Raw genomic sequence first — 23,025 nt, 5'->3', positions numbered from 1 at the left:
ACCTTTCACCGCCTCGCTGCTTCGCGGAGTTTTTTTTCACAGTGCATTGTGTTCTGCATCCTGATTGGCTAAACAGTCTCCACGCTTCTTCTCTACCTGTGTGCCAATAACGTTACCGTATTTAAATATACTTAATACAGCTTGGCAAATTTTGGGAAATATTTTTGCCCAGAAGAAAAAAGAGCGACAACAGCTAGAGATAACTATGTTCTTCTCCCAAAAAACACACCTGCACCACAGGCTGCAGAAGAAAAAGAAGAGCGGAGTCAAGCCGCAGCGTCACAGTCAGAGGAACAGTGAAATACACGAGTCACAATTTGTCCTACTGTACTTCGTATTGATGACTAAAATGATTATTTTACTGTAGTTATTTGTAAGAAAGCGTTCTATTTGTTTAAAAGAATGCTTGGGCCTGAAAACAGATTTTGTTCTTTGGATTCAATGTTGAGTATTTAATTATGCTTTATAATAATTGTAAAAAAAACTACTTCACAGATTTCGTCTATCACGGGTTCTTTTCGGAACGCAAACCGGTGAAAAACGAGGGTTCACTGTATACATGCCTTCATGAAACACTGGCCGGCATTGGATAACTTCCATTGCTATGCTAATGATACAGAGACATTCATATACTTATAAATCCTGATAAATCCAACCAGTCAATCATATTATCAGTAAGATGTAGAGATATAAAAATTTGTTCTGCTTTAAAATTCAGAAAAGACAGAAGTGGCTGTATTAAGACTTGAGGTACTGGATGCATCCCGCTACTTCTCTTGATGGGGTTATAGTAATTGACCTCCAGAACAAATGTAAATACACTTGGCGTTATCTTTGACCAGGACATGTTATTTTAATCTCACGTAAAGCAAGCTTCATGAACTTCTTTTGAAATTTTGCCAGGTGTTTAAAGTTGATACAAGAGAGGAAATTAGTAGCAATGTGAAATAAACAACTTGCTTTTCGGAGCAGACAAGTACTCTTGTGAGAGACAGTCAACCCACGGTGACCATCCCCAAAAAAACACTGGGATGACAAGAATACGCTTAACTCTCTCAAAGCACGCTCAGCTACTCACACATCACTACTCGACTGTAGGACTTTTGAAACTCTGGAGGTGTGGACTGACGTACCGATTAGTCAGTTTTTGCTTTTAACACCAACTTTTGTGTCCATAAGATGAGGATGTCCTTTAAGAACCTGGGCTGAAAGACAGACAGTCCCATTTTCTGATAGATGTTATTGTACATCTATAAGCAAAAGCATTTAATCTTCGACAAAACAAAGTTAAGGTGTTTTTACACCTTAGAGTTTGGTCAAGTGGTGATTGGGGACCAAAACTGCGACATTTCTTACATTTTCTGCTGGTACGGTTCGCTTTCACACTGCACTGTGTCAAACAAACCAAACACTTTGAGAAACCAGTTTCCCCCCTCGACTGTGGGGGTGCTGCACCAAGAGCCACTGAAGGGCATGACACAAAAACCTCTGAAGAAGACACCGAGTGCGACTTCCTCCAACAAAAATGGAGTGAGGTTTAGCGGTTGAAGGATTTCTCTTTTGTCTTTGGAAACGACCATGAGTCTTTTCTCCCACTAGCTCTAGATACATGCCCTTGTTTTGGTTGCATTTACCCAGAATTCCCTGTGCTATACTTTGCTTTCTGCTTTTGGAGTGGTCTTCTGTCCACTTAGCCTTCACGTATGCATTCAAACCACACCAGAGTTCATGTCAACTGAACAGAGAGACCTTGGCTTTTAGGCCGACCAGTGTTTGCTTTTCTGGTCCACATCAGAGTTCAATTATGCATTTCCCCAAACGAACTGGACTGTCTAGGGCAAACAAACGAGTTTGATTAAAGTGGAATAGAGTGAACGCACACTTAATTTACCATTGAGAAGCGGGACTAAGTTTAGGTGAACGGCCTTGTGTAGATGAGACCACGTCAATCCAACAGATCACCTTTGGAATGGATAGTGTACAGATGACAAATCTGAATAAACCATGATGCCATTATGTCAATATAGACCAAAATATCTGAAGAATGTTTCCAGAACCCTTTTCCAGTCTCTGCCATTTAAGGCATTCTTAAAGGGAAAAAGCGAGTCCAACCTGGTTCGGCCTATTAAAGAGGTCGGTTGACCTGGTTCTCTCACTGTGCTTATTGACGTAGATCTATTAGTGTAGGTTAGAATAGAGGACTCAGGATAGACACTGACTTGAGGAAGAATCACTAGCAGTTTCACAGCTCTCCTGGAAGTATTGCAGTTTATGGAGAGGAGATCAAGGTGCTGCATGAAGATCTTCATTAATGATCCGACACCAGCACTGACGGTCTGCAATTGGCCTCATCTCTTTCCCTTACATGGTAAAGTTCAACTCTGACTTGCTCGGAGCACTCATCGCTCATAATCTCTCTCTCAGTTCTGCGTCTCTCTCTCTCTCTCCCTCCCCGGCCTCACTTTGTCGCAGTCCCTCGTCCTCCTCTGCCCGTTCTGACGTTCCTCATGTATAAATTAACGGATGTGGCCCTTCCATATAGTTTCCGCCTCCCTTCCCCCTCGTCTCTTGCCACCAGTGCGTCGGGAGATGTGGGTCGCTCAGGGGGCAAACTTCATTTCCGTAAATGAGGACAGAAAAAGAAATCCTGACACGCCGGTTAGTTAACAGCACCCTGCCCCGCTCTCACCCCAAACACGCACACACGCTGCAGAGCAAGCCGAGGCCTGTTTGTGGAGATAATTAGCATTGACTCGCTCCGTGCGCGGGTATGTGAGCCCACGCACGTGTGTGTATGTGCTTTCCCGTGAGTGTAGCTGGGCTGCACTCAGTGGCCCAGTTTTGGCTGAATAAGGGAGAATACTGTAGGCCGGATGAAGAGGCAGGGGTTGCAAAGGACAGGTATAGATAGAAGTGAGAAAACCAGAGGGTGAAAGTGGGAGGGAGGCAGCCATGCAGGAGTCGTTAACAAATCAAGCGCCCGTGTCTCTGGTGGCTTTAATGTGTGTGTTTGTAGATATGTTTTTTTTTTCCCCCCCTCCGAGGGCGTCATTACCGGTTGTCCCACTCTCAGGGGAGCCTGTGTTTACACAGCATGGTCTCTGAGCTGTCACTGTGGGAGTCGCGCATCCATAATCACCATGGCAACCAACAGATGCACTGTTTGCGTTCAGGTTGTTTAGATGGATGCTCAGAAGTTTGTTTTTGGCTGCAGTAATTCACATTTTGGGGCGTTCTTTTGGTAAACATTCCCTGTTTAGGCTGCAGCTTCACAAAGTTGAGTTTGATGCCTGAGATATTGAAGCTCTGATTCGATATGAGACAATTAGCTTGATGGTTGCATGTAAATTACAGTAACTTGGGGGACTACGGAGCCCCCTAGAGGACATGGGGGATTTTTTTTTCTTTTTTTGCGTTACCTCGCAAAATTACTCTGTTTACTTCCATCTCTCTCCATTCCTTCTTAGATGTAAACAGAAACTTTCCACAAGGAAAGAAACATAGTCCAAAGTATTTGGACTGTGCTTGACTTATTTTAACAGGGTAGTGAAGTCATCTGACAGTTCTGGCATTAACATGATATATTTTTGATTTTTGTAACAAAATCAATGGTACTTATTGCCGAGACGGCGAATCCTGATTTCCACGGAGACGGAGTCTGATTTCTCAAAGTTGCTGTTTGTAGCTGTTTATTTTGGCCTTCAGAAACACAGGAGTGATCATGTTTAGAATCAATTTTGATCATTATTACATCATCAAAATGTAGTTTGTTACATTCAAAAAGCAACACTTTGATGTAGCACAGCAAAATGCTGATTCAAAACAGAGATTGATTTTTGATAACCCTTTTCACCTAAAGAAGAAATTTGTTTCTGACAGTAAAATTAGGTTAAAATGTCAGATTTATCAAAAATGGGATGCTATACTTTTGATAACATTCCTATTTAATCAATAAAAGAAATCTCTGTTAGCATTTCAACGATCAGCCTCTTCTTATAACCAGCGTTTTGCTTGTTTCCATCACCCTAAGTTTTTGCCCCCTCCACAGATTCTCCATCAGACTCAGAACTCAAACCGTTGATATTATTTCCACTCAGAGGAAACAGGAGCGCTGACGGCTTTGGAGATCTCAAAGTCTCACGTCAAGAACTAGAACCCCACCGGGTTGTGTATATGATCCACTCATTGTACCAGTGACAGCAACAGGGTGCATTTTGCACGCCCAGAGCAGCATGGCATATCGTGGCTATGCAGATGATAGTGTGCTGTGTGGGTGTAAACCTGCAGAAGAGTAGAAAGATTTCTCTCAGAGGACACAGACACAAAGGAAAAGAGGAGGAGGAGTGACACAGTCAGCAGCTCCTCTGCCAGTTACTCCCCAGTTAAAAACGATTTTAAAAACAGGCTTTCTCCTTCTCTTCTACAGAGCGTGTTTATGAGTATATTTCCCCAATATTTCAATTAACACATCAAAGCTTTCATTTTCCCTGGTGACGTTACATTTCATCTTCTACTGCTAATGTGGACAAAGTCATGGTCTCAGCTCCTTGACCAAATTCCTCACTGACCTTCTTCTCGATATTCTCTATGTAAGAGAAGATCAAGATTGTTCAAGCCGGCCAGCAGATACAATCTCTCTTGCATGTCCTGGTCGTTCCTTCATTGTGGGTGCAGCGAATAAAACAAGTATTGAACATAAAATTCATACTGGATGTTGGTAACATCCCAAGTAATCCACACATACAAAGAAATCAAAACAAAGCCTGTTTGGTCTCTAACAAACCTCTGAACAGTGTTGGGCAGCGCTAGCTAAAGAAGTTAGCTGCGCTAACCTTAAAGCACTAAATGTAGATATTAGCTTTGCTCAAACTTAAGCTCTATGTCAACACAGTATTTAATAAAGGCTAATGCTAAGTTAGCTAATGATAACTTTAGGAGCATTAGCAGCGTGACTACCGCTAAAGTCGCTAACATTAGCTGCTTTGGCAGTAGCTAACGTTAGCTATGCTTCCACCATATGTCAATGGCAAAACATGCATTAAAATGCTATATCATCCTCAACAGTCACATTTGTTATTACATGCCTATTTATACACTTTGTGAAGTGATTATTTGGAACAAGCTTATCACTCCGTTTTATTGTTGTTCAGTTTTGCTACCTTTGTTGCTTATTACTGTTTTTTTCTTGTCTATGTTGAGTGGTTTGTGGTGCATTGGTGAGAAAGCATGATGCCAGATCTGATCAAATTCTTTACGATATCTTGGAACAAGCACAATTTAAAATCTTAGCAACTCACAAAGCATCTTGAAAATAACCCTCCAGGAGCCTCCTTACTATCAGAACCAGAATCCAAAGTCTCCACGGTGTTTCTCTACCGTGCTCTGAAACGCCCCCAGGGGTCCTGTGAGTCCACACATGCATATGTCCAAGCTTTTTGCTTTGGCAGTAGGTTGCATACAGCATTAAGCATTTAGTTCAGATTCCCCTCATAGCTGTGTGGACCTTTGACGATACTGGAGCTCCTGTTTTACGCTAGCTCCTGGGCAGTGAGATAGTACCAAAAAGAAGCGACTGCACCTTCTTTAAGAAGCACAGATTCAAAGACAATAGACGAAATCATGTCAAATAAAAGCGTAAAGAAAAATTTTAAACACTCTTGTTCAAGATTTTCTTCTTTTCAGTATTGCAACACTGCAGCAAAAAGCTGTTTCTAAAGAAAATAGGTTCTTTTTGCCAGGCGGAAATAAAGCCTGCACACAAGAGCGAATATTTAAGTAGGTCTGTGTTTTGAGCCATATGCCTGTGAATGTGGCTCGTCTCAATAAAACATGGTGCTCTGTTGTTAATCTTTAATAGTTCTGTCCTTTAGAATTAACCCACATGAACACACATTTAGGGCACCATCCTCACTCTTGCTCACATTCAGCCAGAAAAACAAACAAAACTGGATTTCAGTGGACAAAAGTATTTCCTCACTTACAGATTTCTTCAATTTTTAAAATTTTTTAACGTTATCTGGCAGTGTGGCGCTCAGAATTGTTGTCAGAGATCCAAGGTGAGGCTCAACTGATTTACTTTCACAAGTGGAGCGTTGCGGCTTTCTTCATGACGTTCCACTTGACAAATATACGCAACTTAGCTTTATTTCAAATAAACAGGGACGTGGAGATGGCAAAAATGGGAAGAAAGGTGAGGAAAATGTTTAGGAGGAGAAAGAGTAGAGAAGGGAAATAAGAATAGGGAATACAAGACATTACCCTAGAAGTCTGCAGAAATAGAGAAAAGACACAAAGTATATAGTAATAACAACTGCAACATCACTGACAAGTACATGGTACAATCGAACACAAGATGTATTTAGCAGCAATCCAATATATGGTGTATCTGAACACACTTGAATCTAATCGCCTAATTTTGCTTTGACACTTTTAAATGTTTCAGGTCCAAAATAACCTCCATTTTAGTCAAAGCCAGCCTGGTGCAAAATGCTAATTTCAAGTGATGTTCTTGTTTGTAAAAGTAAAAAAAAAAAAAAAATCTATCAAAGCCAACCTAGTCTTATGTTGAATCAGTTATTAACTTTGATTAACCACATTTCTGTCTCCTTTTATTTGTTTCACTTGCCTGACCAGTAGAGTGAAGGAACCAGATAAACAGAACCATGTCTGGCAACGTGAAGCAAGTATCTTAAAAAAAAGAACACATCATGCCCAGACGTTGCTCCAAGAGTGCATCAGCGATCCATCCAGGAGGTCACAGAAGGCTTCAGGACGACAGCTAGAGCAGGGCGAGGCTCGCCATTTTAGCTAAGGTCAGAGTTCACGATCAGGATAGATAGAAATGGCAACAATAGAAGAGTTTGATAGAGAATAAAACTGCTGGCAAAAAATAAATAGGCGTGTCTCCTGTTATAGCTGACAGAAAGCTAATCCAGGATTTCATAAAAAGAATATAAATATAACTTTGACATGGGGGTGGTAGAGTGATGGACTCTGGATTTATCTGGATGTAATTGATTGGAACCACCTAGTCAAAGTCCCGATTGAGATGCAGTTTCATTACCTCAGTCAGGCCGTTTATGCAGGAAAGCCTTGAAGCGTAACTGATTTAAAACAATTTTGGAAAGAAGAATGATGTGGAAGACGCGTTTAAAGTTATTGTAAGAACTTCCTGGCAGCTGCTACTGCCAACCGGGCCGAACCAGGGAGGTTTGGGGGCATCTACAGACTGTAATTATTCGGGTTACATTTGTTTGGCGTTAACATTGGTTCGATGATGTGAAACATCTAAGCGTGACGCAAAAACAAAACCAAGAAAAAATCTGTCAGGGTGAAAATATATTCTTTTATTTTCATGAGAAACTATATCAATAGGGCAAGTTGAACTTTGAGGTGTAACAACAAAAACAATAACCTGGATTGGACATAAAATAACAGAAACGAAATTAGTAGCTGGAAGAAAAGGACCAACGTCGAGGGAGGCTGCAAATCTGGCAACGTGTGATGGATCAGAGGATGAATCCATGAAAAATTTATGGCTGGGAGGTTTGACTGGTGCTAACAGAAGGCGCAGTGTGTGCGCTAGGTATTGTGTGAGTGTGTGCATGAATATGTAATTTACTAAATGGCTTTCAACGAGAAAGAGGCCGAACAAAATCATGCAAACAGGAATAGGTTTCCTTGGATTAAACCAGATTAGCGTGGCAACGACTGTGGAGAGCTTTAAAAAGAGTCCGTCTGCATACAGTACACATATACAGATATATAGTGTGAGAAACCAGATCTGTTTCCTGTCCACTTCTCTGTTGCATAAGTTTCACTGAGTCCACCCACTCGCCTCTCTGATGGAATCTAACCCCCCTGGATGCAGACGCAATGTTCTCTCCTTTTCCACAGCTCCGAATGAACGGAGCTGACACAGACAAACACATCCACAGACAGGCTGGCTCTCATCACTGAGAAAAATTCATCTTCATTTTTCCAGGGTCCCTGGAACCATGTCGCACTCTCTGTGCGGCGGTGTGACTCTGCCCCCTGCTGACAGCTTTAGAAAGCTGCACCAATGCGGATTAGTAAAGTTTCCAGATATTCAAATAAATAGCCTTAACTTTAGAGTTAATGTTTGTTTTTAGCTCTTATTATTTTTATACTATTTTATAAGGAATTACTGTAATATACAGTATATATTTTTTATTTTCTTTATGTTTTGTCTGGGAGTGTTCCCAACATTACTATAAAATACAGTATATTATTTTTAAAATGTTTAACTGTTTTATCTATTATCAGACAACAGCCACCAACTTCAGTTCAATGTATTGGGATTTTATATGACAGACCAGCATGATACGTAATTTGTTATCCTGACAGCATATTGTGTCTGATCAGACCTGTCATGTGAATATTGTTCCAGCAAGTTGATGACAAAACGGATTGAAATATGAATGTTTATAATTTTTCCAAGATTTTGGTTTTAGTACTACTATAACATCTTTAGTAACTTTTACTAATGTAACATAAGGGTTTTCATTCCCATACATTGTTAAACAAGTCCAATAAGATTCACTTTGGATATTCACTGAGTTCATTTATCATTATATACCAGATTTGATCATTTCCTGGAGTTGACATTTTAACTTTCCTCAAACCACATCTGAACTCAACGATTAAAAAAATACATTTTAATGACACTATCTTATATTATTTCCTAATTTACTTAAAATAAAAAGTTGCCTCTATTGTATGAACATATTATTTATGTATTTTGGAAAATATATCCATTAACGTTGTTGCATTTTCTTCATTACTTCCTGTTCTATTAATAAATAACAGAGGACAACCAGACTCTCTTCTTCTTCCACTCATTCAGTTCATCATCTTCCAGTCTTTCTCTCTAAGCCTCATATTTCTCTCTCTTCTTCCTGCTCAAACACGCCTTCAATCTGGGTGGATCCAACGGCTGCTGAAGGTGAAAGCTGATTGGCTGCTGCCTCTCTGCTCTGACATGTGACTCACAGCTCAGAGCTCAACCCAGTTTCTGTTTTCAGGAAATGAAACTCACACAGTCACTGTGACTGAGAGCAGAAATGGAGGAGAATCAGCTGGACCCAGAAACTTTCTCCTGTTCCATCTGTCTGGATCTACTGAAGGATCCGGTGACCACTTCCTGTGGACACAGCTACTGTATGAAGTGTATTAAAACCCAGTGGGATGAAGAGGATCAGAAGGGAATCCACAGCTGCCCTCAGTGCAGGGAGACATTCACACCGAGGCCTGTGCTAAAGAAGAACACCATGCTAGCAGCTCTAGTGGAACAGCTGAAGAAGACTGGACTCCAAGCTGCTGCTGCTGCTGCTGCTGACCACTGCTATGCTGGACCTGAAGATGTGGCCTGTGATTTCTGCACTGGAAGAAAACTGAAAGCCATCAAGTCCTGTTTAGTCTGTCTGGTTTCCTACTGTAAGAATCACCTCCAACCTCACCTTGATGTTCCTGGAATGAAGAAACACAAGCTGGTGGAGCCGACCAAGAACCTGCAGGAGAACATCTGCTCTCGTCATGATGAGGTGATGAAGATGTTCTGTCGTACTGATCAGAAGTGCGTCTGTCTCATCTGTTTAATGGAGGAACATAAAGGTCATGACACAGTGTCAGCTGCAACAGAAAGGACTGAGAGGCAGAGAGAGCTGGAGGAGAGACAAGGAAACATCCAGCAGAGAATCCAGGACAGAGAGGAAGATGTGAAGCTGCTTCAACAGGAGGTGGAGGCCATCAGTCGCTCTGCTGATAAAACAGTGGAGGACAGTGAGAAGATCTTCACCCAGCTGATCCGTCTCCTCCAGAAAAGAAGCTCTGAGGTGAAGCAGCAGATCAGATCCCAGCAGGAAACTGAAGTGAGTCGAGTCAAAGATGTTCAGGAGAAGCTGGAGCAGGAGATCACTGAGCTGAAGAGGAAAGACGCTGAGCTGGAGCAGCTCTCACACACAGAGGATCACAACCAGTTTCTCCTCAACTACCCCTCACTGCCAGCACTCAGTGAGTCTACACACTCATCCAGCATCAACATCCGTCCTCTGAGACACTTTGAGGACGTGACAGCAGCTGTGTCAGAGCTCAGAGAGAAACTACAGGACATCCTGAGAAACTCATGGACAAACATCTCACTGATGGTCACTGAGGTGGATGTTCTGCTGTCAGAACCAGAACCAAAGACCAGAGCTGGGTTCTTGAAATATTCATGTGACATTACACTGGATCGAAACACAGCAAACATCCTGCTGAAATTATCAGAGGGGAACAGGAAGGTGAGATTGATGATAGACAGTCAGTCTTATTCTAATCATCCAGACAGATTCACTAATAGATACCAAGTTCTGAGTAGAGAGAGTCTGACTGGACGTTGTTACTGGGAGGTGGAGTGGAAAATGAATGTTTCTGTATCAGTCGCATACAAGAATATCAGCAGAGCAGGAAGTGGCAATGAATGTGGATTTGGATATAATGACAAATCTTGGGCTTTAGATTGTAAAGGTTCTAAATTTGGTCACAACAACATCTGGACCTCCATCTCAGATCCAGTTTCCTCCAGACTAGGAGTTTACCTGGATCACACAGCAGGACTTCTGTCCTTCTACAGCGTCTCTGAAACCATGACTCTCCTCCACAGAGTCCAGACCACATTCACTCAGCCGCTACTGGCTGGAGTTAGGGTGTGGAATTATTTTGGGTATGGATCCTCTGCAGAGTTCATTAAACCCAACTAGATTTCCTCTCTTCTCTCTGATTACTGATCAGGCTTCATGGTTCTGCTGTTCTGTTCTTCTTTATTTCTCTGCTTTAAATGTAGTTCTTCTCAGTCTCTTTGCTCCAGGAACCATTAATGATCTCTGCTGATGTTTTCTTTCATTCTTTTATGACACAGAACTGATCTGCAGAACAAATGTTGTTTAAATCAGTTGATTTTGATGTGAAATTAATTTTCTTCTGTTTTCTTTATTGTGATCCACAGAAAAAACTGAAACTAAATTTGCCTTTAAACTGATGCTGTTTTCTTCTCTATTCTTTAGATTTAGATCAGAGAAATAAATGTCTGTTGTTCTGTTTGGCATTATTTAATAAAACAACTGGATTACAGACAATTTTCTTATTTTTTTCTCTTCATTATTACAACAAATATTGAGTTTTTTGGTCTAAAGTGTAGAAACGTTTCCTTCAGATGCTACAGAAGATCAGATTCAACCTGATGTTTACAGGAGCAACAATCTGACCTGAGTTAAAGTGGATTACATTTAGCGTTAAGATCAGGTTCTGGTCCTGGTTCTGCTCCGGGAACCAGAATCAGTTGTCATGACAACAAACACAAAGTATGTTAAAAAAAAACAACACTTTTTCACACAAACTTACATCAACACCTTTTTTCTAACTGGAAATCATTAAGTTGAACAGAAAACAGACACATTCACCTGCACACATTGCTCACTGTGAAACCTGGTGGTGGCAGCAGCATGCTGTGGGGATGCTTTGCTTCACCAACTATTGGCTCTTAGTCTTCAGAAGCCTTGATGCTTTGATGGAGTTTCAGCTTCCAGCAGGACAGAGATCCAAACATCCATCCAGAGCTCCAATGAAACGGTTTAAGAGCAGCAAGAAAGAAGTCAGAGCTGCTGGACGGTTCCTTCAGTCTTTATCTGGACTAAAACTGCTCTAGTTCATGATCGCTACGCTAACTAGAGGAGCAAAGCAGCTTGATGAATCTTTTTTTTCCAATTCAAATTTTTAATTTATTTAGAAACAACATGAAGAAAGTGTGTTTCATCTGCTCACAAAGAGTGATACAATCTTTTACTGTCGTCTTTCCATTTTGTTATTGTGATGGAAAAATTACATTAAGGTCACATCTGCTAGTCATGTTATATGAATCATTGTGAACTCTCACCAAAAGAACTATTTGGGTTACATGTAGAAGGTTGGAAGTTGTTTTCTACAGCTGCATCAGAACCAGACTGTCTCACCCCTTGTTAATTCTTTATCTTTGGTATAAAACTCATGTGTTTCTCTGCCTGACAGCTTTTCATCCAGACCTGCTTCATTACTGATTGTCCTACAAGCTCTCTGTATTGTGCACAATATATGAATAAACCTGATTGAGTGATTTCACCTGAACAGTGCTTGGAAATAGTATTTTTTCCAGATTGTCATATTTTTCAGTTAGTTATAATAATCCAGACAGATTACCAATGTGAATCTGATGGTTTCCTTCCTTCTCCCATTTCTCCTTCACATATAATCTACCGTCTCCCTCCAGATTTTGTGACTCGTCGCACATTTTGGATGTTAATTTGTTAACGGAGGTCGATTGATGCGACTTTTGAACAAATATTCAAAATCAGCTCCATGGCTTTGACTGGCAGTCAGTCAGAAAGATGAGCACAGCAAATAAGATTTCAATAAGTTACTTTAACTTCTATTTCATAACAATGATAAAAATAAAGAAAGAAATGAAGATGTTTTGATTGAACAAAAACATGTTGTGTTCAACATAAACACACGTTACTCAACAGCAGTGGATGTGGATTCAGAGCAAATCGGTCAACATCACCAGCCGTAGCTGAGCTCATAGGAGAAATGACCAAGGAAACAGAGAGTGAGAAATGACCTAGAGAGGAATTCATAGATCCAAAGAAACATTTGATACAATAAGTCATGATGTCCATCCATCCATTTTATTTACAACCTTTTTCCCACTGGGGTCAGGAGGGGTAACTGTGCCGATCTTCAGGGGTCAAAGGGCGAGAGGCGGGGTCACCCTGGACAGGTCGCCAGTAAATCATTTTATCATAATTAAAAATTTGATCATTATGGAATTCAGTGGATAGTTTTAAACAGGATGAGAATCTATTTAAAGAGCAAACAACGATTTGTGAAGATGGGAGAAACTGAATCTGACTGTCTGGAGATTTGGGGTTCCTCAAGGGTCAGTGCTGGGGTCAGTATTCTGTCACTGGTATATAAACCACATTAGCAAAGTGTCTAATGTAGTAAAATGTGTCTTATTTGCTGACGACGCAAACTTTCTGGTTTCTGTTGAACGACAACTTCTACCTGTAATCACCTCAGAAATCAGTAAATTTAACCGTTAAAATTGAATTAGACCTAAATTTGAACAAGACTAAAAACATGATTTGTTGGAAACTGATACAAAAAAAAAAACAACCTCAAATTCAAGTCCAACTCTTGAAAGACTATAGGACAATAAATTCCTCTCTGTAATAATTGATGACAAAATGAGTTGGAAACCTCACATTAAACATTGACAGAATAAACTATGTAGAAATAAATCAGTCCTGGCTGAAGCTGAACATATTCTGAATAATAAATCACTTCATATTCTTTATAACTGGCTGTTTTTGTCATATTTCACATATTATTCAGAAGCGTGAACTTAATTACTAAAACTCTTTACAGCCACTGAGTTATTAGAATCATCCATGATGTCAGTTTTGATGAGAAAACAAACACATTATTCTTAAAATCTAAAGTTCTTCAATGTGAAGTTTGGTGGAATTTCAAATGGTTTAAATGATGTTTAAGGCATCAAATAAACTGTAACCTGAGCTCATGCAGAATGTTTCCTGAAAAAGAAGGAGGACGAAACATCAGGGGTTATTTAAGCTTAAAGATTGATAAGATACACACAACAAGAAGAACTTTTGTCATTTAGTCCATCCATCCATCCATCTTCTTCCGCTTATCCGGGGTCGGGTCGCGGGGGTAGCAGCTTCAGAAGGGAGGCCCAGACTTCCCTCTCCCCGGCCACTTCTTCCAGTTCTTCTGGGGGAATCCCGAGGTGTTCCCAGGTCAGCTGAGAGACATAGTCCCTCCAGCGTGTCCTGGGTCTTCCCCGGGGCCTCCTCCTGGTGGGACGTGTCCAAAACACCTCACCAGGGAGGCGTCCAGGAGGCATCCTGACCAGATGCACGAGCCACCTCAACTGGCTCCTCTTGATGTGAAGGAGCAGCGGCTCTACTCTGAGTCCCTCCCGGATGACTGAGCCTCTCACCCTATCTCTAACCTCAAATTCAAGCTCCACCACCCTACGGAGAAAACCCATTTCGGCCGCTTGTATCCGCGATCTCGTTCTTTCGGTCATGACCCAAAGCTCATGACCATAGATGAGGGTGGGAACGTAGATCGACCGATAAATCGAGAGCTATGCTTTTTGGCTCAGCTCTCTCTTCACCACGACGGACCGGTACAGTGCCCGCTTGACGGCAGACGCTGCGCCAATCCGCCTGTCGACCTCCCGCTCCCTTCTTCCCCCATTCGTGAACAAGATCCCGAGATACTTGAACTCCTCCACCTGGGGCAGGACACCCCCCTTGACCCAGAGAAGGCACTCTACCCTTTTCCGGCTCAAGACCATGGCCTCGGATTTGGAGGCACTGATCCTCATCCCGGCCGCTTCACACTCGGCTGCGAACCGCTCCAGCGAGAGCTGCAGATCACGACCTGATGAAGCCAGTAGGACCACATCGTCCGCAAAAAGCAGAGATGAGATCCTGAGGCCACCAAATCGGATCCCCTCAACACCTTGGCTGCGCCTAGAAATTCTGTCCATGAAAGTGATGAACAGAATCGGTGACAAAGGGCAGCCCTGGCGGAGTCCAACTCTCACCGGAAACGAGCCCGACTTGCTGCGGGCAATGCGGACCAGACTCTGACACTGGTCATACAGTGACCTGACAGCCCGTATCAAAGGGCCCGGTACCCCATACTCCCGGAGAACCCCCCACAGGGCTCCCCGAGGGACACGTTCGAACGCCTTCTCCAAGTTCACAAAACACATGTAGACTTGTTGGGCGAACTCCCATGCACCCTCCAGGACCCTGCTGAGGGTGTAGAGCTGGTCCAGTGTTCCACGACCAGGACGAAAACCACACTGCTCTTCCTGAATCCGAGGTTCGACTATCCGACGGACCCTCCTCTCCAGGACCCCTGAATAGACCTTGCCAGGGAGGCTTAAGAGTGTGACCCCTCTATAATTGGAGCACACCCGCCGGTCCCCCTTTTTGAACAGGGGGACCACCACCCCAGTCTGCCAATCCAGGGGAACTGCCCCCGATGTCCATGCGATATTGCAGAGTCGCGTCAGCCAACACAACCCTACAACATTCAGAGCCTTAAGGAACTCTGGGCGGATCTCATCCACCCCCGGGGCCTTGCCACTGAGGAGCTTTTTAACCACCTCGGCGACCTCGTCCCCAGAGATTGGAGAGCCCAACCCAGAGTCCCCAGGCTCAGCTTCCCCAATGGAAGGCATGTTGGTGGGATTGAGGAGGTCTTCAAAGTACTCTGCCCAACGGCCCACAACGTCCCGAGTAGAGGTCAGCAGCACACCATCCCCACTATAAACAGTGTTGGTGCTGCACTGCTTCCCCCCCCCAAGACGTCGGATGGTGGACCAGAATCGCCTCGAAGCCATACAGAAGTCTTTCTCCATGGCCTCTCCAAACTCCTCCCACGCCCAAGTTTTTGCCTCAGCAACCACCCGAGCCGCATGCCGCTTCGCCCGCCGGTACCCATCAGCTGATTCTGGAGTCCCACAGGCCAGAAAGGCCCAATAGGACTCCTTCTTCAGCCTGACGGCATCCCTCACCGAAGGTGTCCACCAACGGGTTTGAGGGTTGCCGCCGCGACAGGCACCGACAACCTTGCGGAGACAGCTCCGATCGGCCGCCTCGACAATGGAGGCACGGAACATGGTCCACTCAGACTCCATGTCCCCCACCTCCCCCGGGACGTGTTCGAAGTTTTGCCGGAGATGGGAGTTAAAGCTGCATCTCACAGGGGATTCCGCCAGATGTTCCCAGCAGACCCTCACAACACGTTTGGGCCTGCCAGGTCTGACCGGCTCCCTCCCCCACCACCGGAGCCAACTCACCACCAGGTAGTGGTCAGTGGACAGCTCCGCACCTCTTTTCACCCGGGTGTCCAAGACATACGGCCGCAGATCCGATGAAACAATGACAAAGTCGATCATCGAACTGCGGCCTAGGGTGTCCTGGTGCCAAGTGCACATATGGACACCCTTATGCTTGAACATGGTGTTCGTTATGGACAATCCATGACAAGCACAGAAGTCCAACAACAGAACACCGCTCGAGTTCAGATCGGGCAGGCCGTTTCTCCGAACCACGCCCCTCCAGGTCTCACTGTCATTGCCCACGTGAGCGTTGAAGTCTCCCAGCAGAACAAGGGAGTCCCCAGGAGGAGCACTCTCCAGTACCCCCTCTAAGGACTCCAAAAAGGGTGGGTAATCTGAACTGTCGTTCGGCCCGTAAGCACAAACGACAGTCAGGACCCGTCCCCCCACCCGTAGGCGGAGGGAGGCTACCCTCTCGTTCACCGGGGTAAACCCCAACGTACAGGTGCCGAGATGGGGAGCAACAAGTATGCCCACTCCTGCCCGACGCCTCTCACCTTGGGCAACTCCAGAGTGGAAGTATGTCCAGCCCCTCTCAAGGAGACTGGTTCCAGAACCGGAGCCATGCGTCGAGGTGAGACCGACTATTTCTAGCCGGAACCTCTCGACTTCACACACTAGCTCCGGCTCCTTCCCCACCAGAGAGGTGACATTCCACGTCCCAAGAGCCAGCTGCTGCAACCGAGGATCGGACCGCCAGGGTCCCCTCCCTTGGCCGCCACCCATCACACAATGCACCCGACCCCATTGGCCCCTCCCATGGGTGGTGGGCACATGGGAGGGGGGGCCCATGTTTCCTCTTCGGGCTGAGCCAGGCCGGGCCCCATGGGTAAAAGCCCGGCCACCAGGCGCTCACCATCGTGGCCCCCCTCCAGGCCTGGCTCCAGAGTGGGGACCCGGTGACCCGCGTCCGGGCGAGGGAACACCAAGTCCAAGGTTTTCATTCATCATTGGGGTCTTTGGGCTGCGCCTTGTCTGGTCCCTCACCTATGACCTGTCTGCCTTGGGTGACCCTACCAGTGGCATGAAGCCCCAGACAGCATAGCTCCTAGGATCATTCGGGCACTCAAACCCCTCCACCACGATAAGGTGGCAACCCAAGGAGTCCTTTTTGTCATTTAGTTAACAGTGTAAAATGATGGAACAAGTTAAATGAGGAGTTCAAACAAAGTGGAAATTGAATACAATTTAAAATGAAACATAAGGAGGTCATTTTCACAAAATACAGAAATATTAGGGAGAGATATTTAGTACAAATGTGTAAACTGAGGTGAGAGCGTGTGAGTGTGTGTGTTTATATTGAGGCATGTGTGTGTTTTGGTGAGTTCATGGCAAAGAAACAGAAATTAAATTAAAATGAATTAACCTTGATTTTGATGAGTGTTCAGGTTCTTTAGGTTTATGTGTTAATATAGATTTATATGTGATTTAATGTGTATAAAAATATCTATGAGTCAGAATGCTTGTAATGAATAAGATTATTCAAGGCTGGACATAAATCTATATAGTCAATAATGTTTGTATTTATGCATAGATGAATATAGGGACTCAGAATAATGTTCACATTTGCTCTATTTACTACTTTATTTAAATTCAGATATATCAACTATATTAAATTCTTACTATTAATTTGAGTAACTTTTAAATATGTTAAGATTTTCCTTTTTGTGATCTAATAATGAGGGTCCATCTGAAAACATACTATGAGTTTATGGGGTTTGAGTTTATAAGTTGTTTAATTCTTCCTACTCATTTTCAAACATGTTAAGATCACAAAAAATATGTATATCTTGTATTCCATGTTTGTGTTTGCTATTTTATACTGCTATCAAGATCAAAATAAATACATAAATAAAGCTTCATTAGAATAATTTATTTATTTCTTTTTGTTCTCATCTTACCTCCATCATCCTGAGGCCTTCTAGCTCCTCCTGGATGATATTTATTTGGAATAGTTTTCTAAATAAATAGTCATAACTCTTGAGTTAATGTTTGTTCTGAACTCTGATTATTTTGTCTTTTGCAAACAATTTATTGTAAATACTGTATATTATTTCTGAAAGGTTTAACTATTTCATCTACTGTCAGATAACAGTCACAACTTCAGTGCAATTTAATTTTTCTATTAATAAATAACAGAGGACAACCAGACTCTCTTCTTCTTCCACTCATTCAGTTCATCATCTTCCAGTCTTTCTCTCTAAGCCTCATATTTCTCTCTCTTCTTCCTGCTCAAACACGCCTTCAATCTGGGTGGATCCAACGGCTGCAGAAGGTGAAAGCTGATTGGCTGCTGCCTCTCTGCTCTGACATGTGACTCACAGCTCAGAGCTCAACCCAGTTTCTGTTTTCAGGAAATGAAACTCACACAGTCACTGTGACCGAGAGCAGAAATGGAGCAGAATCAGCTGGACCCAGAAACTTTCTCCTGTTCCATCTGTCTGGATCTACTGAAGGATCCGGTGACGATTCCCTGTGGACACAGCTACTGTATGAAGTGTATTAAAACCCAGTGGGATGAAGAGGATCAGAAGGGAATCCACAGCTGCCCTCAGTGCAGGGAGACATTCACACCGAGGCCTGTGCTAAAGAAGAACACCATGCTAGCAGCTCTAGTGGAGCAGCTGAAGAAGACTGGACTCCAAGCTGCTGCTGCTGCTGACCACTGCTATGCTGGACCTGAAGATGTGGCCTGTGATTTCTGCACTGGAAGAAAACTGAAAGCCATCAAGTCCTGTTTAGTCTGTCTGGTTTCCTACTGTAAGAATCACCTCCAACCTCACCTTGATGTTCCTGGAATGAAGAAACACAAGCTGGTGGAGCCGACCAAGAACCTGCAGGAGAACATCTGCTCTCGTCATGATGAGGTGATGAAGATGTTCTGTCGTACTGATCAGAAGTCTATCTGTTATCTCTGCTCTGTTGATGAACATAAAGGTCATGACACAGTGTCAGCTGCAGCAGAAAGGACTGAGAGGCAGAGAGAGCTGGAGGAGAGACGAGGAAATATCCAGCAGAGAATCCAGGACAGAGAGGAAGATGTGAAGCTGCTTCAACAGGAGGTGGAGGCCATCAGTCGCTCTGCTGATAAAACAGTGGAGGACAGTGAGAAGATCTTCACCCAGCTGATCCGTCTCCTCCAGAAAAGAAGCTCTGAGGTGAAGCAGCAGATCAGATCCCAGCAGGAAACTGAAGTGAGTCGAGTCAAAGATGTTCAGGAGAAGCTGGAGCAGGAGATCAGTGAGCTGAAGAGGAAAGATACTGAGCTGGAGCAGCTCTCACACACAGAGGATCACAACCAGTTTCTCCTCAACTACCCCTCACTGCCAGCACTCAGTGAGTCTACACACTCATCCAGCATCAACATCCGTCCTCTGAGACACTTTGAGGACGTGACAGCAGCTGTGTCACAGCTCAGAGAGAAACTACAGGACGTCCTGAGAGACTCATGGACAAACATCTCACTGATGGTCACTGAGGTGGATGTTCTGCTGTCAGAACCACAACCAAAGACCAGAGCTGAGTTCTTGAAATATTCATGTGAAATTACACTTAATCCAAACACAACAAACACACAGCTGAAATTATCAGAGGGAAACAGGAAGGTGACATGGATGAATGAACCTCAGTCTTATTCTAATCATCCAGACAGATTCAGTGATAGATCCCAAGTTCTGAGTAGAGAGAGTCTGACTGGACGTTGTTACTGGGAGGTGGAGTGGAAAGGGATTGTTTCTGTATCAGTCGCATACAAGAATATCAGCAGAGTTGGCAATAAATGTGGATTTGGATGTAATGACAAATCTTGGGCTTTAGATTGTAAAGGTTCTAGTTTTGTTCACAACAACATCTGGACCTCCATCTCAGGTCCAGTTTCCTCCAGACTAGGAGTTTACCTGGATCACACAGCAGGTCTTCTGTCCTTCTACAGCGTCTCTGAAACCATGACTCTCCTCCACAGAGTCCAGACCACATTCACTCAGCCGCTACTGGCTGGAGTTTGGATTGGGAATAGTTTGTGGCCTGTATCCTTTGCAAAGTTCATTAAACCCAACTAGATTTCCTCTCTTCTCTCTGATCACTGATCAGGCTTCATGGTTCTGCTGTTCTGTTCTTCTTTATTTCTCTGCTTTAAATGTAGTTCTTCTCAGTCTCTTTGCTCCAGGAACCATTAATGATTTCTGCTGATGTTTTCTTTCATTCTTTTATGACACAGAACTGATCTGCAGAACAAATGTTGTTTAAATCTGTTGATTTTGATGTGAAATTAATTTTCTTCTGTTTTCTTTATTGTGATCCAAAGAAAAACTGAAACTAAATTTGCCTTTAAACTGATGCTGTTTTCTTCTCTATTCTTTAGATTTAGATCAGAGAAATAAATGTCTGTTGTTCTGTTTGGCATTATTTAATAAAACAACTGGATTACAGACAATTTTCTTATTTTTTTCTCTTCATTATTACAACAAATATTGAGTTTTTTGGTCTAAAGTGTAGAAACGTTTCCTTCAGATGCTACAGAAGATCAGATTCAACCTGATGTTTACAGGAGCAACAATCTGACCTGAGTTAAAGTGGATTACATTTAGCTTTAAGATCAGGTTCTGGTCCTGGTTCTGCTCCGGGAACCAGAATCAGTTGTCATGACAACAAACACTTAAAAAACTTGTATTTACAAAGACATATCAAATCAATGTCGTTTCTTAATAGTAAGTTGAACAGAAAACAGACACATTCACCTGCACACATTACTCACTGTGAAACCTGGTGGTGGCAGCAGCATGCTGTGGGGATGCTTTTCTTCACCAACTATTGGCTCTTAGTCTTCAGAAGCCTTGATGCTTTGATGGAGTTTCAGCTTCCAGCAGGACAGAGATCCAAACATCCATCCAGAGCTCCAATGAAACGGTTTAAGAGCAGCAAGAAAGAAGTCAGAGCTGCTGGACGGTTCCTTCAGTCTTTATCTGGACTAAAACTGCTCTAGTTCATGATCGCTACGCTAACTAGAGGAGCAAAGCAGCTTGGTGAATTCAAGATGAGCACAGCAAGCAAAGCGTTATTGTAACTTATATTTTATGATAATGATTGAAAAAAGATTAGATGTTCTGATTATTAAAAATATGATTACACATTTACTGTGAATTTCTATTAGATTATTGTTGTTACTATTATTGTGGGGGTTTTTCTCCTCACAATCTTCCCTTCAGTTTCCTGAGACCCTCTATCGCCCTCTGGTGGCAGCTCCGTCACAATGTTCCTAAGCTCCAAAGAAACAAATAAATTGCTGACTTGGTCAAACATCCAGCAGACATGCTGCCTTTCATCCCTGAGAAAAAAAACATTAATTTCATGTTCCACTCTCCCTGACATCCTGTTACAGAGGCTTAAAAAAATATTCTTTTTCCATATTTTGTCTCACTAAAGAGTCACCATGAGCCTCTTGGCTGCATCTTTGATCAGAGCTCTCCTTGTTCAGCCTGGAAGGTTAGTTGGACTTTGACTAGGACTTGTCTTGGTAGACTTAACGTTGTTCCATACTCTTTCCATTTCCAGATGATGGATTGAAAAGTTCAAATCTTGGGAAACATTTCTCTGCTTTAAACTTCTCCAGGTTTTTCTCTCTGATCCGTCTGCTGTGTTCCTTGGACTTCATGATGCTGTTTGATCCCCGATAATCTCTGTGGCGTCGCAGAGCAGCTGGATTTATTCTGAGATTAGATGACACACAGATGAAATTCTGTTCAGTCAGCAGCATCCATCAGGCAACTTCTGAGGGCAATTGATTGGAGAAAAGGGGGTTGAAAACTTTTGTACATTAATCATGAACAGCTTTCTTTCTACTTCACAATTTTATGCCACTCTCTGTTTGTCTTTCATGTTAAAATCCAAATAAAAAATTTTATATTTGTGGGTGTAAACTGACAAATTATGGAAAAGTTCAAAGAGTGTGAAGTCTCTGGGAGCCACTGTGTTTCTGGAAAATGTTTATGCTAACATTGTTGCTTTTTCTTCATTACTTCATCTTGTTGTTCTATAAATAATGAACAGAGGACAACCAGACTCTCTTCTTCATTCATTCATTCATTCATTCATTCATTCATTCATTCATTCATTCATTCATCATCCAGACTTTCACATTAGTGCAGTGATAACTGATAGTTGTCCTGTGGAACTTTGAACTGAGATTAGATTACACACAGGTGGACTTTGTTCAGTCAGTTGCAATCATCAGGCAACTTCTCAGGGCAACTGGTTGCTCTCAGAGACAAGAAGGTTGAATACTGTTGTACATAAATCAAAGGTATTTCATAACTTTTGTTTTGATCTTTCACATTAAATTCCAATGAAATATATTTATGTTTATGGGTGTAATGTTACAAATCATGGAAAAGTTCAAAGGGTGTGATCAGGAACAAATCCACAGCTGCCCTCAGTGCAGGGAGACATTCACACCGAGGCCTGTGCTAAAGAAGAACACCATGCTAGCAGCTCTACTGGAGCAGCTGAAGAAGACTGGACTCCAAGCTGCTGCTGCTGCTGACCACTGCTATGCTGGACCTGAAGATGTAACCTGTGATTTCTGCACAGGAAGAAAACTGAAAGCCATCAAGTCCTGTTTATTCTGTCTGGTTTCCTACTGTAAGAAACACCTTCAACCTCACCTTGATGTCCCTGGAATGAAGAAACACAAGCTGCTTGTGTTTCTTCTTTAATCTGATATCTAAGTGATGCCGTTTTCTTCTAAATTCCTTAGATTTAGAGCAGAAAAATTAATGTCTGTTGTTCTGTCTCTTTGGCTTTCTTCAATAAAACAGCTTGATTGCTGAGAAATCTGGTATTATTGCAAGAAAGTGTGAGCTTTGTCCTCTAAAGAGCAGAAACATTTCCTTCAGATGGAAATTCTGCGGGAAATTGAAAAGGAAGATTCAGATTATGTTTAGCCGATTAAAGATTCAACTTTATTAAAAGCTCCTCCTGTCTGAAAGGTAACTAAAGTTTCTTGAGCTTTTGGATTTTCTAAATATGCGTCATCTCTTTAAGAAAACTTT

General features: G+C 42.8%; 2 protein-coding genes across 2 annotated transcripts; both read left to right on the top strand.

The window, feature by feature from the left end:
* The first annotated feature begins 9,055 nt into the window (after window positions 1–9,055).
* LOC111611550 (tripartite motif-containing protein 16-like) lies at window positions 9,056–12,096 on the top strand. The gene has a single exon (XM_023348406.1). It carries the CDS (start codon window positions 9,084–9,086, stop codon window positions 10,758–10,760), a length of 1,677 nt encoding a protein of 558 aa, XP_023204174.1. The 5' UTR covers window positions 9,056–9,083; the 3' UTR covers window positions 10,761–12,096.
* A 6,252-nt stretch (window positions 12,097–18,348) lies between these two features.
* On the top strand, window positions 18,349–20,408 carry LOC102226570 (tripartite motif-containing protein 16-like). The gene has a single exon (XM_023348407.1). The coding sequence runs from the start codon at window positions 18,373–18,375 to the stop codon at window positions 20,035–20,037; it is 1,665 nt and encodes a 554-aa protein (XP_023204175.1). The 5' UTR covers window positions 18,349–18,372; the 3' UTR covers window positions 20,038–20,408.
* Window positions 20,409–23,025: the final 2,617 nt, after the last annotated feature.

This window comes from Xiphophorus maculatus, chromosome 16 (genome assembly GCF_002775205.1).
Source record: "Xiphophorus maculatus strain JP 163 A chromosome 16, X_maculatus-5.0-male, whole genome shotgun sequence".
NCBI lineage: Eukaryota > Metazoa > Chordata > Actinopteri > Cyprinodontiformes > Poeciliidae > Xiphophorus > Xiphophorus maculatus.
Note: the sequence above shows the minus strand (reverse complement) of the source record. Positions and strands in the feature narration are given on the sequence as shown.

Coding starts and splice junctions, on each gene's coding strand:
- LOC102226570 (XM_023348407.1), top strand. CDS start 18,373: ATGGAGCAGAATCAGCTGGACCCAGAAACTTTCTCCTGTTCCATCTGT.
- LOC111611550 (XM_023348406.1), top strand. CDS start 9,084: ATGGAGGAGAATCAGCTGGACCCAGAAACTTTCTCCTGTTCCATCTGT.